This window comes from Eschrichtius robustus, chromosome 9 (genome assembly GCF_028021215.1).
Source record: "Eschrichtius robustus isolate mEscRob2 chromosome 9, mEscRob2.pri, whole genome shotgun sequence".
Lineage (NCBI taxonomy): Eukaryota > Metazoa > Chordata > Mammalia > Artiodactyla > Eschrichtiidae > Eschrichtius > Eschrichtius robustus.
The window spans coordinates 121009142-121029118 of record NC_090832.1 but is presented as its reverse complement, the minus strand read 5'-3'; the positions used below and the strand labels follow the sequence as shown (position 1 = coordinate 121029118).

Below are 19977 nucleotides of genomic sequence, written 5' to 3'. Positions count from 1 at the left end.
CCTCTGTTCAAATTTCTTGAGCTCTTCTTTTCAGGGTTTTCTTCTCTCCATGACCCCGACCCAGAAATTCTCTGCATCAGTTCTCTGGAACTCCAGTCTCTGCCCCATCAGTTCAGTGAGACTGCTGGGACTTGGCTGGGCTTCACCTGTACCACAGTCCAGAAAGGGCCTCCACGCCAAAAGTCAAGGCAATCATGGGGCTCACATAGTTTGCTTCCTTTATTTCAGGAATTGCAATTTTGTACTGCCTATTGTCTGAAATTCACTAAGTCATATATTTGTCCAGAGTTTTAGCTGTTTACATTGGGAAGGCTATTCTGTTAACAATGAACTTTATGACTTTTTAAATACTTTTTAATAAGTTCCAAGAAATTTTATTTTTTAAAAATAATTAGACACTTTATTATGCTTTTTCCAAAAAATCATCTTAATATGCAAGTTTGAGATGCAAATCAATAAGACTTGAATGCAGTTAATGCAATAAAGTCAACTTCTGAAATGTATCTCCATGAATCAACTTCGGAAAATAGTTAATGTTAAGTTTTATATCAGAGGTCAAAATGTATACAGCAATGACCTATATGTCCAACAATAAGACTATGTCTAAGAGACATAAATAAAACTGGAAAGTCAAAAAATATGTAGTATGACTTTAATATTTATATTTTTATTTATAGATTTTTTTGCATAATCCATATTATATATAATATATATTACTGTTTATAGCTGATGAAAAATTAAATAATTTAAGCCTGACATTTATAATAGTCAGCTAACATCTAATATTAAAATAAAGCTTGTCTTCTTTCCTTGTTTGTACATCTGCCTCTCCCATTCCACAGTACTTCTCCCTGAGTCCCTGTTCTCTTTCTGACTATGATTTCATGATTGCCATATAGTGATATTCCCCTAATTTTTATGTGTGTCCCTTCCTTTCCCTCAAGTTTGAATTTCATATTTCCATCCGCCTATATTTAGATTATTTCAGTATTTCCTCATATTCAATATTTACAAACTCAATTTTTTCTGCTCACAAAGAAGCATTGCTTCCCATTTACCTAATTCTTCTTAGTGATATTTTTCCTATCTCTTAGTTTTATTATAATATTAATTTTTGCACTGATTCTTCTCTCTCCTTCACATTAAATCTTTTCTTGAGTCCTTTGGATAACACTTCTTATATACAAGTGGTTATTTCTACTCCTGCTTGTGGAAGACTAATTACATTGAGAGTCCCGAATAAATGGCTTCCCTGCATTCACGCCCTTTGCCCTGTATTCCCTCCTATTCTGACGCCATCTCTTACCACCATGTTAACTGAATTTCTGAGCCTTACATGTGATAGACACCTTGGACTGACTACATCATTAGTCATTCTATCACCCTTTTAGAGTAAAGAAGCTGAAAAAGCATAAAACTACATTTTCTATACTTCCTTGATGCTAGGGTTCTGAATATGTTGTTGGCTTAGAAATAAACGCACTCACAAAAACTGAATTAGTTGAAAGTGAATCACATAGTGAGACAGGACAACACAGGGCATATATCTGGCTGTTGTACATCGCAGCAGGATTGTTTTATGGACCCTGTGTCTGTAGTAGTAGCTCCTTGAGTCAGCAGGCAGCTTCCTGGTCATGACGGCAAAGGCAGCAATTCCTTTGGAGCCTATTCCTATTCAGCTGGGTAGTTGCGGGGGTCATTCATGAAAGTACGGCCTAGTCTCTTCTTCAACAATTCCATAGCTATTCATGTATCCTTTTCTGCTTAAATTGGCTGGAGTGAATTCTGTTATCCATTGTTAAGAATGCTGATGAATAGTTTCCTTGTCTTTAAACAACGATACTAATATCTTGAAGGGTTACTAACAGGATTGAATGGGATAATTCGGGTAAAGCATAACACATATTACCCGCCAAAAACTAGTTCTTGTTGTTGTGTTATTGTTACTCTTATTCTAAAGTGGCTTAACAATCAGAATGCCTGGGTTTGAATTATGGCTCTTAGCATATGTTCTTTCTGCAACCTTGGTCAAGTTGCTTAACTGCTCTAAGGCTTGACTTCTTTATCTATAAACTAGGTAAATAATATAACTACTTCAGGTATTTTGCTAAAAATTAAATGAGAATATGTAAATAAAATTTTCTTTTCTGTGTTTTGTTATTCTCCACACAAATCTGATTCCATCAAACTAATTTCCCACATTGCTTCCTATTTTTAATGCCATGACCTCACCTCGTTTCCTCAGTATTCTGGGCACACTTTTTAAAACTAACACCCAGTGCCTCAACATTATGTATTCTCTCCTTTTCAATTCAAATCCATTTTTCAAGCTGTTCCTTTTTCATGAAATCTTTTGAGGGACTTGCAACCTACCTTGATCACTTCCTTGATCTTGGAGCTCCTACAAATTGCACCATGCATTTTAACTCTTCACTGTTTTTTTTCCACTAGTAAATGTGCCTTATTTCTTTCTCAAATGGATTTTTAGCTCCTTGGGATCACTAACAACTACTTTTTAAAAATATATCTAACAGAGCTCTTACAAGGGTTCACCATTTAACAGTCACTTGAAAAACTGCTGACTAGATGATTTACCATGACACTGATTGAATTCAAGTAGATTATATAATATTTTGGAATATGTTATTAAATGTAGAGAACTTAGACGTAAGAACTTGGTTAAAAGCATTTAATATTATATAAATATATATATATTTCTCTTATTAATTTTTCTCTTTACCAAAACATTTCTGTCTCTGATTTCCTTTATTTGTGCTTATTTCTAACCACAGAAACAATAATAATATTAAGTGAACTGAGAAAGTGAACACGTAATATGCCACTGTCAACATTAAAACATGGGAATGGGGCTTCCCTGGTGGCGCAGTGGTTGAGAATCTGCCTGCCAATGCAGGGGACACGGGTTCGAGCCCTGGTCTGGGAAGATCCCACATGCCGCGGAGCAACTAGGCCCGTGAGCCACAACTACTGAGCCTGCGCGTCTGGAGCCTGTGCTCCGCAACAAGAGAGGCCGCGATAGTGAGAGGCCCGCGCACCGCGATGAAGAGTGGCCCCCGCTTGCCACAACTAGAGGAAGCCCTCGCACAGAAACGAAGACCCAACACAGCCATAAATAAATTAAAAAATAAATAAATTTAAAAAAATACACTAGCTTAAAAAAAAAAAAAACATGGGAATGACTTCTGTTTCTTAGACACATTTGTCAGCAGTGACATAAGATTCCGCACAGATAAAAGAGCATTGTTTTCAACCTTGGTTGCACACTGGAATCATCTGGAGAACTTTAACAATACCAATACCTGCGTCTTAACCCCAGAGACCTCCATTTAACTCGATTGGCATATGGCTTGGCAATGGAATATTTAAAGTTAGCCACATGAGTGTCATGAGCAATTAGGAATAAGAACCACTGGTCAGAGGCTGTTCTCCATTTATCATCCTCTCCTGTTCACTTTCCTCTCACTGTTTTGCTTTAGGAACACACTGCCTTCTTGGAGAGGTTTAAGGCTATTCCTTTGCCATCACTAGTGACACCTTTGGCACATATATACCAGTAAGGATGATAAAATGGCATTATTTTGAAAACTATTTTCTGAAAATATCTTTCTGTAATTTCAGCAGGCAGCAACAGTATTTATGTATATTAGAAATAAGGTAACGACTAAAATATCAGCCTGGCAAAAAGAGAGGGGAGGAGAAAGGGAAAGAAAAGTCTACAGCTGTATCAACGATAAATGAAAGTTACAGTGTCAAGTTATATGTACCTGATTAATGGCGCCCAGATCATCAGCGAAGCTGTTTACTTCTGACAGAAGCAGAGATATTATAGATTTTCTCAACAAGCTGCAACTTCCCAGGGTTACCAGACTCTCAGAGACATAATGCTGCACCTGAAACTAAAGATCAAAATGAGTAGGTTTCTATTTTCTATCAAGGTAGCTCAAAATATATTTAATGGGCATTTTCTAAAATTTACTGCTGAGTTCCATGCTGCAGGGAGTACAAAAAGTGTCAACATAATTCTGGGTCAGTCTCAAGCAAAACTGTGAAACAGATTATCATAATAGAAGTAATGAAATTTTGTAGCAGTTAATATTTTGAAATGTGTGACAAGGTGCTAAAATGGAAGTTTTAGCTGAAGAACCAAAAGATCATATCATTTAGACAGAGTACATACAGAATGAATCAAGATGATAAAACAAGACTCTCAAGCCCTTACCCACTAAATCTATTGGGTGGGGCAAAAAGTGCCTTTGTTTTCTTAAGTAAAAATAAAAGACGCAGCTTTCATTTTCACCAAGAACTTTATTGAACAACGTATTCACCCTTTTGCTCCACTACCTTCTGCCATTTTTCAGGCAACTTCATAATTCCATCTATCCAAAACTTTTTATTTTTTTGAGCAAAGAACTGTTCCAGGTACCTTTTACAGTCTTCCAGGGAATGGAAATTTTTTCCATTAAGAGAATTTTGTAAAGACCTAAATCAATGGAAAGCTGAAGGTGCAATGTCTGGTGAATAGGGCGGATGAATCAGAACTTCCCAGCCAAGCTGTAACAATTTTTGCCTGGTCATCAAAGAAACGTGTAGTCTTGCGTTATCCTGATGGAAGATTATGCGTTTTCTGTTGACTAATTCTGGACACTTTTCATTGAGTGCCGCTTTCAGTTGGTCTAACTGGGAGCAGTATTTGCTGGAATTAATCGTTTGGTTTTCTGGAAGAAGCTCATAATAGAGGACTGCCTTCCAATCCCACCATATACACAACATCACCTTCTCTGGATGAAGACCTGCCTTTGGTAGAGTTGGTGGTGATTCATGTCACTTGCCCCACGATCTCTTCTGTGCCACATAGTTGTACAGTATCCACTTTTCATTGCCCGTCACAATTTGTTTTTAAAGTGGAACGTTTTCATTACATTTCAGTAGAGAATCGCATGTGGAAATATGGTCAAGAAGGTTTCGTTCACTTAACTTATGTGGAACCCAAACCTCAAAGCGATTCACATAACCAAGCTGGTGCAAATGATTTTCAGCACTTGATTTGGATATTTGGAGTATGTCGGCTATCTCCCGTGTGGTATAACGTCTCAATTAACGTCTCGATTTGATCGCTATCAGCGTCAACTGGTCTACCCGACCGTGGAGCATCGTCCAGCGAGAAATCTCCAGCACGAAACTTCGCAAACCACTTTAGACACGTTCGGTCAGTCACGGCACCTTCTCCACACACTGCACAAATCTTTTTGTGTGTTTCTGTTGCATTTTTACCTTTCTTGAAATAATAAAGCATAATATGCCAAACTGTTGCTTTTTTTTCTTCCATCTTCAATATTAGAACGGCTACACAGAATTTCACCAATTTTCATGTCTTTTTTTTAAAAGCACGTTGACATGACAGCCGTCACATACAGTCTTAACAAAATTGTTTCGAATGAAGTTAAAGACAACTAAGTGCTACTAAAGCCATCTTACGGAAAAAAATCAAACGAACCTTTTGGCCCACCCAACAGATATGGAGATATAGAGGTAGAGGTGGATAAACAGGGTAAGAGGAAAAAGTTTGAAGACGTTTTTGGGGGAGAGTCCCACCTCCACGTTGCAGAGGGACAGGTGTGGGTGTGGGCGTGGGTGTTTATTCTCCACTAGTCAAAAGTCTAAAGTCACAATGTTTTAGAGTGAGGAGAAAGAAATGTGGGACTCTGAATTTTCATCTAGAGGCAGCAAAAGAACTCGTCATTAAATAAATTTCAAAGGATCGTGGGAGACAATAAACTATATCCCCTATAGTTAGTAGGAGAAAGGCCATTTGATTATAATTCACATTAAGTTGCGTATAACTCATATCTGGAATTTCATTAAATCTCTCCTTTAATATATCTGGGAGAAAGGAGGCTTCATGGAGTATCTCAAAACACAGAAACAGCATCTGCCTTGCCATTGTTCTCTATGGGCTTAAAATCCTATTAAGGAGACACTGTTTTTATATGTAAAATGTTTAAATGACAATGCTTAAATAACTAATGCCATATGAAACTAGGAAATGCCATCTGTGTCCTTTATGATGTATACTTAATATAGATATTTCTCAAACTGATATTTTAATAATATACTTTAACTTTAAAAGTTAATCAGTGACACTAAGGAAGTGAATGGATTATAGACTTCAAAAGAAATTTCTATTATAAATCTGGACATGCATAACTAGCTGTTAATAATAATTTTTGAAATCAACTTATCAAAGTTAAAACTAAAACCACATCGATTTATTATCATAGAAAATCATAGTTATTTATCATTGTTATTTCCTAACAGTGTAATTAGCTAAGACTCCCATCTTTTGTAACTCTCCAGTATGACTTATTAGATGTCACATGTTTTACAACATTTTAATGTGTACCTGAAAAAAGAGTACTTTTACCTAAGCTCTAAAAAACTTCGGTTGAGTATTTCACTGATGCTTTAATTGTTTATTTATCTTTTTTCCTCAGTATTTAATCTTTAGGAGATAACTTAAAGAGAAGACAAATTTCACCATAAACTGAAAGGGACTTTACAGAATGGGGATGAAATGAAAGTGTGACAGGGTAGGCTGCAGACTCTGGAGCCCAACACTGCCTGAGTCAAATCCCAACTCCATGCTTACTAACTTGTACTAACAACTTACTTAACCTTTTATGTCTCAGCTTACACATCTGCAAAACAGTGACTGGGACAGCACCCACTACATAGAATTGTGCATATTAAGTTAGACAGCAAAACTGATTAACATAGTGTCCAGCCCCTAGCAAGTGCCCAATAAGTGTTAAATGTTATAATGTAGGATAATAATGTAAAAGCATTGAAGGTTATGCGTGTAATTCATTGACCCTTAAGAAGTTAAATACTAGAAATAAAATCCACTTGTCTAGAGTTAACACAGTCCTTTTAGAGGACATTGCTGAGAAGGAAAGTTCACCACAAAGAGCTTTTCCACAATACAGCTATGAACCGTGACTGTCTCCCCAATATGACTGAGGTTCAAACGAGAGCAAAGACTAAGTACAGAGCCATTAAGGTGATTTAAAATTCTGTGAATATTATTATAAAATGGCCTCTCTTCTTCCTTACATTTTAACTGTCACTTGCCCTTTTGTAAATGCAGTGGAACTTTGAGAGAGACTGACGTGGAGGCCTGGGCTCACATTACGCATGAGGCAACTGCAGCGGAAACCACGGAAGGACCTGCCAACACCCACGCCATCGTTTTCTACTCTAGCACATCTTTCTGCATTTCAGGGACAGAGGAGCTAGAAATAAATTTCCCCAGATTCTTCTGCAGTTAGGATTTTGGATGAGGTTTGAGTTCTGCCAATCTGAGCGCTCATTTGAGAACCGGATTTAGCAGTGCATTACGGAAGAAGAGAAGCGGGCTCAGGGCATGCGTTTTGCGGGCGCGGACTGTAGCAGAGGCGGCACAGTTCCGGCTTATTCTGCAGCTGGTTCAGAGGCTTCCTGCGTTTCCAGGTTCTTAATCCTAGTAGATGCAGCGGGATGCTATCTTGGTGACCCACTGGTTTAGGGAGTCATTGCTGTAAACTCAGTCTTCCCAAAGGTGCTTGGATCTATATATCCACCTGGAAGATTCACAGAGCTCAGTGCCACGTTGAAGTCTTGAAATATTCAGGGGTGGAAATTCCTACCACATGCCCAATAAATTTGCCTATTTGACCTGTGCAGGACATTGAAGGATCTTGGAGAGTAACAGTGAATTATCACAAAATTAATCGGGTGGTGTTTGTAATTACACAGTGCTAATTACTGCTCCAGATGTAGTTCCCTGCCTGATACATGTTAGACAGGTCTTGATCTGGGGGTTTGCATTCACCTAGGAGACAGCAGGGCACTTTTCCTGTCCTATTAAGGCTATGTCAACTTGCTGGCTCCGGGCCATTATTTAATAGTTCATAGGATTCTGATCATTGAAACGTTCCACAGGACATCGTGCCAGTGCACTGTACTGATGACATCATGCTGATATGGCAGGGGTTTTGAGGGCCCTGGTAAATCACATGCATTCCAGAGAGGGAACCCCAGAATTCAGGTGCCTGAAACACTCGGGCAGTTTCTGGGTCTTAGGCATGTGGGAATACACCCCTAAAGTGAAAAACATGTTGCTTTAGATGTACTTACTATCACTAACAAACAGATACAATGCTTGATGGGTCTCTGGATATTTGAGGCAACATATATTTCTTTGGTTTTCTACTCAGATGCATATATTGAGAAACCACAAGGCTGTGAACTTTGAGAAGGGCCCAGAGGAGCATATTAAGATCTCTAGCTGGTCTACATTGGGGAACCAGAGGCTTTGCCACATGGACCTTATGACCAATAAGAGCCAATATTCCTGGAGCTAATCAGTACACCTGTAGCTGACCCTAATGAGACAATCACAAGGCGGGGGGACACTTAGGTTTGGGAAGAAAGTCATAACTTTCTTGACAAGTAAATATTACCCTTTATAGAAAAAAGAAAAACTCCTTGCTTATGCTATTTGGCCCCAGTAATGACTGAATGAGTGCCTGATAGTGGGACACCAAGTGACTATACGCCCAGAGCTGCTCATCTGAACTGGGTGTTACCTAAGGTTAGGTATACACAGCAATACTCCATCATCAAGTAGTTGTACTAGATACAAAATTGGGATCAAGCGGGAACTAAAAACAGAAGTAAATTTTCCTTGAACAATTAGTTCCAGCTAGAATACTACTTCTTATAAGACTGAGTGATAGGAAACTTATGTTCTAAACCAGTGACCAATATCCGATGCTCTTTCTCCCACATCCAGAATACACAGGTTCAGGAGCCAAGGTATGAAAGTAAGGCTGGGAACTCTCAATATTACATCTAATGATTTATTGGAAAAGTGTTATTCCCATCCTTGTGGCATTGGATCTTGTCTTAGAGGTCTACATAACCAAGTGAAAATGGTTCCAACCAAAGGACCGAACAATGGCTTTGTAAACTGGAAGCTGAGATTTCCACCTGGCTACCTGGATTTCTTCATGCCACTGTACCAATGGCAAAAAAGAAGCTCCTGTGTTGGCTGGTGCAACTGACCTCTATGGTGGAGGAAAACAGGCATTTACAGTGCCATGTCAGCAGGGAAGATTACATCTGGAAGCCAGGGATTGCCCTCTATTTCTGACATGTCCAAGTGGCAGAAATAAATAGAATACTACAGCAACCTCATGAGGCAAGATGACCAAAAGGTCAGATCCTTCAGGGATGAAACTCTGGGTAAATCAACTAAGTGAGGTTCTGGCTGAGGACAAAGGGAGAATGTAATTGGCAGTGGAGGAAGAAAACCAATACAAATTATGGACTTATAACCAGTTATAGAACCGAAGGCCATGATGGGTTACTTTATTCCTTCTTTGTGGGTATGTGTGTGTGTTTGTGTATTTTATAATTTAGTCCATGAATTACAAAGTATCAAACTAGAATTGTGACTGAACTAGCATAGGGATGATCATCACATCACACTATAGCACACGAGAAGATCGAGACCGAATCCTTCCTTTTGATAAGAGGTCTATAGATTTTTGTTTCTATAGAGCACTGGTGCATTATGTTTTCACAGCACATTGCTGTTGCTTGTTGAGATTTGGTGGAAGTTTGAATATGGGAAAAAGGGAGTATATGAACATTGAATAATTAGAGGAGCAGTCCACAGCAGGTAGACAGGGATCACCACTCAAATATTCTTCAAGCATGTTTCCAGTGCTAAAGAGGCTAAAACTCTCTTTTAGAGAGGGTTCTGGATATAATGTAAATGTTTGTAGTAAGTCGATCTGATGTAAGACATAGTCAGAATTACTTGAGGTGAAAGGCAGGTTGCAGGGCACCCCTTTTGAATGATGATACGGTTCCTAGAAGATGCAGCAGGATTCTGGAACAGATGGCAGACGTCTTCCTGATTCAGGAGATTCCTGATGATGACAGAAGTGCTATCGATCTGGGACTGGCAGCTTTGGAAACTTCTATCTCTGTGCTGCCTCGATCACGGCAGAAGCAGCAGCAACCCTGATCCTGTGGTGTGGTTTACAAGAAGAGATTTTAAGACAAATTTCAGAACTGTGCTTAATGTGAGTACTGATCCCAAAGATACAAATTCAGTACAGAAAGAGAAAAGAGTAAAAAGAACCAAGCAGCGATTCAAGAACATGTGAAATAAAAACTCAAGGCAGATGAGCCCAGAAGCAGAATGAAGATGACTGAGGAGAGAGTCTATGTACTTGAATACAGGTCAGTAGAATTCATGCAGCCTGAGGAATGCACAGAATCTCAGGGGCGCATGGGACAATATACACAGGTCTATCAAGTGTAATTGGGATCCAGAAGGAGAAATGGGTCAGAACAGGCAGAAAACGTTTGAACAAATAATGGCTGAAAACTCCCTGAATTTGGCCAAAGACATTCATGAACGAATCTCCTTGAACCCAAGCAATAAATATAAAAAGAAAAAATAAAGCCTAGGCATATCAGAGCCAAATCCTTAAAACTGTGGATAAAGAGACAAAGTTGAGAGCAATCAGAGAAAAATGCCACTTTACAGGGAACATAATACAAATAACTGTGGACGTCCCATCAGAAACTATGGTGGTTAGAAAAGACTAGATTATTATCTTTAAATTGCTGGAAAAAAAAAGAAATGTCAACCTAGTATTCTATATCCAGCAAAAAATCCTTCAAGAATGAAGGTAAAATAGATATTTTCAGGTAAAATAGATATTTTCAGATAAAAAGTAAAGTAAGAAAATAGGTAACCAACAGAGCCACAGTATAAGAAATGCTAAGATAAATTATTTTTATGCTTAGTAGAAATGATACTAGTGGAAAATTTGAATTTTCAGGAAGAAATGAAGGGCATCAAAAATGGTAACTATTTGGATAAATATAGAAGTTTATTTTCCCCTTAATTTCTTCAAAATACAAGTAAAAATATATACAATATTGTCTTGGATGTGGACGTAATATATGTGACAACTATAGCATAAGAAATAAGGGCATGAGCCAATGATCAATTTATCGCCTCTCAGCTCCAAATTCACCCTTCAATATATGATCAGCGATAACAGACACCATTCTTTTAAATATCTCTCCTTTACATGAGCAACACAGTAGGTTTCTCAGTAGAGCATGCTGAGAAAGGATTAACTGCAGGAGAAAGAAGGTTTCCTGCTGTTTCTGGCTGCTGCACAGCGGGCCGGCGGCGTGGATGGGAGGACATCTGGTGGAGCTCAGCCCCAGCTGCCCATCCAGAACATCAGGTCCCCTGAAGACCTTGCAAGCTCACCCTAGCCTGGCGATAATCCTCCCATAACCCTCTCTCCACAGAAACCTCCTGCCCTGGATGCCTTCTGCAGGCATCAGGGTGGCTCGCCTGCAGCCCAGAAGGTTCCTGCCAAGCTGACCCTTCCTCTGTGGCTTTCCTGTGACCTGGAGGGTTTCCTCTGAGCCCCCACTCCCTGTGTACACTCACTCCACTAATTGCTGACCACCTGAATCCTGCTGCATGAAAATACAACATATCGACACTTGTGTAATACAGCTGAAGATGCTCTTGGAGGCAAATTTAGGGGGGAAGCATGGGAAGAAAAGCCTAAATCAAAATAACTGATCATTCACTATTTCTTACCTTCATTCATCTGGAAAGCAGAAGCTAAGCTGCCTTTGAGGGCCTTAGAGATTATACTGCCCACCCCCCATCAGCCAACAATGACTTTTGCAATTTGATCTTTTTTTTTTTTTTTTTTTGGATAACAGCTCTCCATTTGCCACCCTCCCCCACCAGCCCCTGGCAACCACTAACCTACATTCTGTCTCTACTCTGTCTCTATGGATTTACCTATCTGGGTATTTCATGTAATAGAATGATACTACATGTGGTGTTCGCGTCTGACTTGTGCCATTTAGAATATTTTTTCGAAGTTCATAAATTCTGTAGCGTGTATCAGTATGCCATTCTTTTTTTTTTTTTTTTTAAATTTATTTATTTATTATTTTTATGGGTGTGTTGGGTTTTCGTTTCTGTGCAAGGGCTTTCTCCAGTTGCGGCAAGCGGGGGCCACTCTTCATCGCGGTGCGCAGGCCTCTCATCATCGCGGCCTCTCTTGTTGCGGAGCACAGGCTCCAGACGCGCAGGCTCAGCAACTGTGGCTCACGGGCCCAGTCGCTCCGCGGCATATGGGATCCTCCCAGACCGGGGCTCGAACCCATGTCCCCTGCACTGGCAGGCAGACTCCCAACCACTGCGCCACCAGGGAAGCCCCTGCCATTCTTTTTAATAGCCAAATAATAGTCCATTGTATTAATGAATATACCATTTTTGTTTATCCACCCATCAACTGACGGACATTTGGGTTGTTTCCATTTTTTGGGTATTAGGAATATTGCTGCTATGAACATTCATGTACATGTTTTTAGATAGATACATGTTTCAACTCTCTTGAACACATACCTAGGAGTGGAACTGCTCAGTAACATGATAACTCTATATTTAACTTTTTGAGGAAATGCCAAACTGTTTTCCGAAGTGACTACACCATTTTATATTCCCACCAGCAACGTACAATGATGAGTTTCTCCACATCTTTGTTACATCCTCATCAACACCTGCTACCTTTTTTATTTTAGCCATCCTACTGGATGCGAAGTAGTATCTCATTGTGCTTTTGGTTTGTACTTCCCCTAAGGACTAATGCTTCTGAGTATCTTTTCATGTTGTTTATTAGCCATCTGTGTATTTCCTTTGCAGAAATATCTACTCAACTCATTTGCCTATTTTTATTGGTTTATTTATCTTTTTTTTAATTATTGAGTTTTAAGAGTTCCTTATATAGTCTGGATATAGGTCCCATATCAGATATATGACTTGCAAAAATTTTCTCCCATTCTGTGGGATGTCTGTCTATTTTCCTGTTATCACTAATAGCACAAAAGTTTATTTATTTATTTTTCTTTTGGCATCTCTGTGTTTGGTTTCACATCTAAGAAACAAATGCCTAGCCCTAGGTCAGAAACAATTACTCCTATGTCTGCTTCTCAGAATTTACAGTTTTAGTTCTTTAACCTATGATCCATTTTGAGTTAGTTTTGGTATAGGGTCCATTTGCATGTGGATATCCAGTTGTTCCAGGACCATTTGTTGAAAAAACTATTTTTACCACACTGAATTGTTTTAGTACCCTTGTTGAAATCAACTGTCTACAAATTTAAGGGTTTACTGACAGATCCTCAATTCTATTACATTAATATATATACGTATCCTTAACCCTTACTCTTTGCTATAGATTTGTAGCAAGTTTTGTATTTAGGACATGTGAATCCTACAACTTTGTTCTCCTTTTTGAAGATTATTTTGATTATTCTGGGTCCTTTTCATTTCCATGTGAACTTTAGTGTCAGCTTGTCAATTTCTGCAAAAAAACGTGGCTGGGATTTTAATATGGATTGTGTGGAATCTCTAGATCAATTTGGGGAATATTACCATCTTAATAATATAATCCCTGAACATGAAATATTTTTCTCTTTGATTTCTTTCAACAATGTCTTGTAGTTTTTAGCAAGGATATCTTGTACTTCTCTTGATAATTTATTCCTTAGCATTTTGTTACTTTCATGCTAATATAAACAGAATTATCTTAATTTCATTTTAGAATCAAATCACTTTTTGAATATGTATTTTATATATAACTTCCCTTAATATATATTTTTCTTAAACATGTGCAAGAAACTTGGGTTAGAAACAACTAAATTATCAATACATTCTTCCTATAGTATATAAGATAAATCAATAAACCTAAGAATTGTGGGTGGGAAGCAAAAAAAAAAAAAATTACATACAGCATCTCCTTCGGTTCCCTTTTTGCTTCAAAAAAATTACCCTCAGCCATTAAGATGGGAAATGAAATTTGTAACAGAATTATATCATCAAAGTGGTACTGCTGTGTAGCATTTTCATGAATATTTGTGATATACAATACTATGGATTCTGTAATCATCTCTATATTCCCTAAAACGTCCATCACATAACCTCTCAGGAGGCTCCCATAACTTGGGGTGTAACTTGCCTATCCCTCTGCTGCTGCTATAGCTACTACTAGGATACTTACAACTATTACTACTACTATCCCCACCTCTGAGAGGTGAGATAATCTGGTCACTAGGAGTTCAGACTCTGAAGCCAGATGCCTGTTCAAAACTTGACTCTGCAAAGTACTCCCTATGTGACCATTGGGAAGTTACCACACTTCTCTTCACCTCAGTTTTCTCACTTGTAAAAGGGGGATAAGAAGAGTTAAAATTTCATAGGCTTGTTTTGAAAAATAGATGAGTTAATACAGGTAGGTTACTTGTAACAGTGCTGGGCACATAGAAATGCCCAGTAAATGTCAGCTATTTTCAACTCCAAGAAAAGAAGATAGCAAAATGGAAGTATGGAAATGTCTTTTTTTCATCCCACCTGCAGCTTTATGAAGCGCTTACATCTCCTCTACCCTATTGCTTCTCTCAAGAAGGAGAGGTGCAGGAATGATTGGGTTCTGGACTGAAGTGCCAAAGAAGGAACAGGTTGGGTAAAGAAATAACAGGATCTGTGCCTCTGGCTTTCGCTCTCAGGGAACATCATCTCTTTGTGACTGCAGTGATAAAAGACTCTTAGAGGGTGCCCATCTCCTGACCAAGAGTACATCCCAGTTTAAAAAAAAAGAAGGGAAAAAGGGTGACAATTAGGAGAAACAAGGTATGGCCAAGAATGCCTAGATCAAGCACTATTGTTGGCCAGAGATAAGCACATATGCCTGACACAGGTACATCCCAGTTCTTTAAAGCAACGTTACAGGTAGGCCTTCATTATAGTAGGGCTTTTGCTCTAAAGACAGTGCATAGGTCTGTGGGCAGAATTCTGGAAATCTTCTCCTCAGAGGCGCCACTAGGGAGAAATCTACAAACTAGAGCTTAGCACGTTTCCAAAGGAGAGACCTAGTGTTGGATAACACTGGTCGGCGGGAGGGATAACTCCAACGAAGTGTGTTTAGAAAGACAGTAATAGTAGACAAGTTCAGACCCTGTCAGAAGAACAGCAAGAAGTGACAGGCACCCTGGCAATCAAGTTCAATACAAGAAAGAAGGGTCTGAGAAGAGGTCATGTTTGAAAATCCGTGATCAGCTGTACACTGCAGGATCTCAGTTTTGAGGATAAAGTAAGAAATTGGGAAGGCTGACAATGCAGGGAACCAAGCAGAGAGAAATAAGACAGGAACTCAGTTCCCACGCCTGCCAGACAGGGGCAAAGCACAAAATATGCTTACTGGGCTTAGAATGTGAGGTCTGCAGTTCTAGAAGCACTACTGATTTGAGATGAAATTATCCAGGGCTCGAGGAAGAGTTAAGCACACAGATATGGGTCAACTGACTGCTGGGGAAATAGGTAGAAGGGGCAAAGTCCCACTATGTGAAGACACTCAAATACTTCATGTATCATGGAGCTCCAAAATAAAGCAAGGCTTTAAAAAAAAGCAAAAGGTAGGCAAACGTTTGATTAAGTTTAGGGAACGGAGGACAAAGAAGGGGCAGTCTCACTGTAAAAAATGGTGGTACAGGGCTAACAGATGACCAAAAAAAACCCTGTGCATTTACTTCCCATTTTTCCCATTCAAAGGGATGATCTTCAATCTGGAGATAATAAAAAAATAGTATAAATAGAAGATAAGATAATGCAGAATTAGAAGTTCAAATTCAGTGATTACTGGGTAGAGCAGATGTAAGTGCTTTGTAAAGCTGCAGATGTGATGAAAAAAAAAAGACATACTGTGAGAACTGAACTACTTGAACTGAGCTCAAAGTTTAAAGAATTTTATCCTAAAGCACACAAGGTACTTGTAGATGTGACTGATAATATATTCATGATAACTGTTGAGAAATCAGAAAAAAGGCCCTAAGGAATAGAAATGGGCAAGTGACACATGGATTTAAAAAAAATATGAGAGTAGATGTCTTGATTCATAGAATAATACATATGTGGATACTGGGACAATTCTAGACATTACTATGCAGAAAAATTTTGACAACTAAGAGAAGCATACAGAGTCTAGGAGAAACGTGCATCAATTAATAAATGTCAGGCACACTAACATTAATTCCTGTCCTGTTATGACAGAGTTGCTATACTCAATCAAAAGAAGTCCCAGACGTAGAATGTATTGATTTCAACAAAGGCTCTGAGCAAGCCTTTAGGATTTCTTGTGGATATAATAGGGGCCGTATGAGGTTCAGGCTGGTTGAATGAACTGCATATGAATTGCATGTGTGGATTGTAACTGCAGGGGCTCCTCTAACACCAAGCCACAGTATTTGGTCGTTTGGTCATATTTTTAATGAATAATTTGAACAAAATCTTGCAGATCAAAATTTAAACTATGCAATACTGGAAGAGACAGCTAGTGCTGTGGTAGCAAAATCAAGATTCAAATGAACTCCTTAAGCTACAATAACTAGCCCTAATTAAGTGAAATTTAATAGGGATATGTGAAAAGTTATGTTTATTTAAATTCCTATAACTGCTGCAAACAAGAATTGTGACTATAGATATTGAAAATATCTTTTTTTAATCTGCTAAGTACTTACTCAGGTTGGTGCTAAGGACAATTAACATTCAGAAGAATCCAAAAGGTCCCAAAAGGGAACAGTGGTACCTTCATAAAGGTCTGCATATTTCCTATAAGATTTCTCACGTAGGCTCAGACACGGGATAGGCAGTGATTTCTGTTAGACTTTGTCATTTTGTTCAAGCCAATGTGACTGAGAATCTGGAAAGGTCTGGGGCCCTATCCAATAAACTTTAAAACAGCCATCTGCCTATATGCAGAGCGGATCTTGCTTATGTATGACCAACTCGTCAAACGCAGCAGATTAACTGAACAAAATTTCATTTCCTTATCACTGGGGACTGTGTGACATTTGAATGGAAGTCAAAAGTAAATAATAATAATAACATGGCATTTTATACGCTCAAAAGGATCTGAGGGGGTTGTAGAAATTCTATGCTTTGTCATTTATTCAGATGGTTCCTATCCTTGAGTCACTGACATGTGTTTAAAGATGTACATGCTAGTAAGAGATATATCATATCACACTTCACAAAAGGATAACAGCAAACATGTGAGCGCTAGCAAGTTCACACTGAATTCTGGGAAACAAATCTGAAGTAAACAGTTTGAGATCAAAGGTACATAATTATCACTGAATAACCAAACAAGTAGTAGAGATTAGTTACATGGAAGGACTGCCTTGGATATGCATCAGGATGCTGAAGCACGCCTTCCATTTCTATGCTATCTATTTGTATAACTCTACTAATGAAGGAAACTAAGTTAAACCAACTAAAAATGTCTATTAGAACAACAAGAACTATGCTAGTTTCTTCTGCCTAAGAATTTAGGCAAAAGAGTTGGGATACTCCATTTAGTATCCCGACAACACTGATAATGGCATTCCCCATTTTAAAAGAATTTGAAAAATGAGGCAATTAAGACTAAAAAATGTTAAGGTGACATGGCGAGTGGCAGAGTCTAGTACTAGATTCAGATTTTTTTTTTTCAACTTGAATGTCTATTATCTCTGTTGCCAGTAAAGTAAAACTTACAGGATAACATGGCAACAGAGTAGCAGAAAATAATCAGTAAAAATACACTGCAATTTATTAAGCTTTTATGTTGCATTATGCACAATGCTTAGTGTCTATATATTATATCATTTAATCCTCGAAACAATCCTAGGAGGAGGTATAATCTCAATCTAAATAATAGGAATTCAGTTGAGAGAGAGTAATCTGTGCAAAGTTAGATCAAATACACATTAGAATCAGAATCCTCTTGTGCTCTTAACCATTGCATACCTAAAGCTATCATATCCCAGTCTCTCATGGAGGCATAATTAATCCGAAAGCCCCCAAGAGCATTCATGGAGAATGTTGCCATATTGCCATAACCACTTGCCATATTTTGATAAGAATGTTATTACCACTTTGAATTAAAGATACAATTGCTGGACTATAAAGTATCGATTTCTGTTACTAGACCAACACTGGAAACAAGCTGAACTGTAAGGGAAAAGAGCCTCAAATACACAGGTACAGATGGTATCAGCCCTAAATCTGGGTGGACAATGCACTGATAATTGTCTCCTACTTCCTGAAGCATCTAACATTATATTTCACCCCTTTATTTCCCTAGTATTCTATAGTTAACATGCATTAATTGTATAAAACAAGAAAACCAAAGTCTATGTAGAACAAAATATATATATTCTAGGGAATGTTACTCCAGGAAAGCTGGGGAAATAAACAGGTATGAAAACCCTCTTCCCATAAATGTTACAAGCACACCTATGAAACTTCTGAAATAACCAAAATATTCAGCAATATAAACTGTAGCTATTAATATAAATCTGGATTATCAGAATGGAGGTGACCACAGTAGTCAAGCAATTTAGAGGTAGAAATGTCCAGAGAATTGACCTCTGGAACTAACCAAGGCTTTACACAAACCATATGAAGGGCCCTGCCACTGCCCTAGCCCTCCAGGATCTGGGCAGTGCCGATCTGTGGAAGAGAAACTGTTTTACAAAGATCTTAGAACTTCAGCGCAACAAAAGTGAAGGTAAGCAATCCAAACTCAATCGAAAGTAAATCACAGTAAACAATTTTCAAGGCTCTCACTCATATGAAAAAATATATACTACAAAAGTAAATGTGTTGTACAGTTTAGAGTAAAAGTTACTGCTGTAATTAATTACACAAAATGATTTTTTTTAAACAATTGCATGTGTTAAGATTTCCTATGAGGTAGGAGATTATTCATGAAAATGCCATGATTCTAAAGAATAGGACACAACAAAATTAAAGCTATAATAGTAAAAAGTAAATGGTCACACATTCATTCATTCTTTACAGCAAACTTTGACTGAGTGTAGACCTTGTGCAAATGACTGAGCTAGTCCCCGCTGTCACTTAGAATTCAATAAAAAATAAGATAAGATTACTTTTGCTTCAGTGGTTACTTCTGCCTATGGTGGGCAAGATAATTTAAAAAGCTTTCAAAATGCAATCCGATTTGATCCTGATGTGAAAGGATTCTTTTCAAAAAGTTTAAAACGTGACTCCTACAAATTTGGAGTGAACACATCAGTGGTGTATTTGTATCATTAATAAGGGTAAAGAACATTTGAGGAATTGAGCATTGGCTTTAAAGAAAGAATACTGTAATAAGACTGCTAGGTTAGATACAAAACTGGTTAATATCTTACAGAATAAACCCCTAACGTAACCTCCAGGCTAATCTTTTTCTTTTCTTTTTATAAGGTTTGAGAGAGTTTATGCATTTATGCATTAACACAAATGGCTGTGCCTAGTAGGGCTATCTTTTCAACTGTACAGAATCATTTGCATCTATACTAGACAGGAATCAATGTGTTAACATGGAACTTTACAGAGTCAGGGCTCTGATGAAGTACATTCCCAGACATTTCAATACTCCTTGGGTTAGCCTATTAGATAAGGCCCTAGTATGTCACTAAGAGGATTATCAGCCAACCTCTTGCCTTATTTCTAGCTCTTGATAATGTATCTTAACACTAGATAAAGCAGTATATTTTAATGCACTGTTGAATTCTTAAGAAAGAAAGAGGGATCCTCAGAGGCCAAAAGACAAAGAGAAAATAAAGAGAAAAAAGATGAAATCAGACAATTAACTTTTAGAAATGGATAAGCTGGGGATGCCTTGTCAGTAAACAAGTACTAATAGCACAGAATTCCCAACTAATGACTGGTCACTTCTGATGCAAGGGAAAGCCTAAGATTCCCTAGATTAAGTCTAAAGGGCTAAAGTACTAATGAAAGGCGGCCTGAAACAT

At 38.2% G+C, this 19977-nt stretch overlaps 1 protein-coding gene across 2 annotated transcripts in view; it reads right to left on the bottom strand.

The window, feature by feature from the left end:
* MEI4 (meiotic double-stranded break formation protein 4) overlaps positions 1 to 19977 on the bottom strand; it is a 235888-nt gene that overhangs the window by 62198 nt on the left and 153713 nt on the right. For both annotated transcript variants that reach the window (XM_068551117.1, XM_068551118.1), the window contains exon 4: positions 3786 to 3917. In XM_068551117.1, the coding sequence (XP_068407218.1) occupies positions 3786 to 3917 (132 nt within the window). The remainder of the gene's footprint in view (positions 1 to 3785; positions 3918 to 19977) is intronic.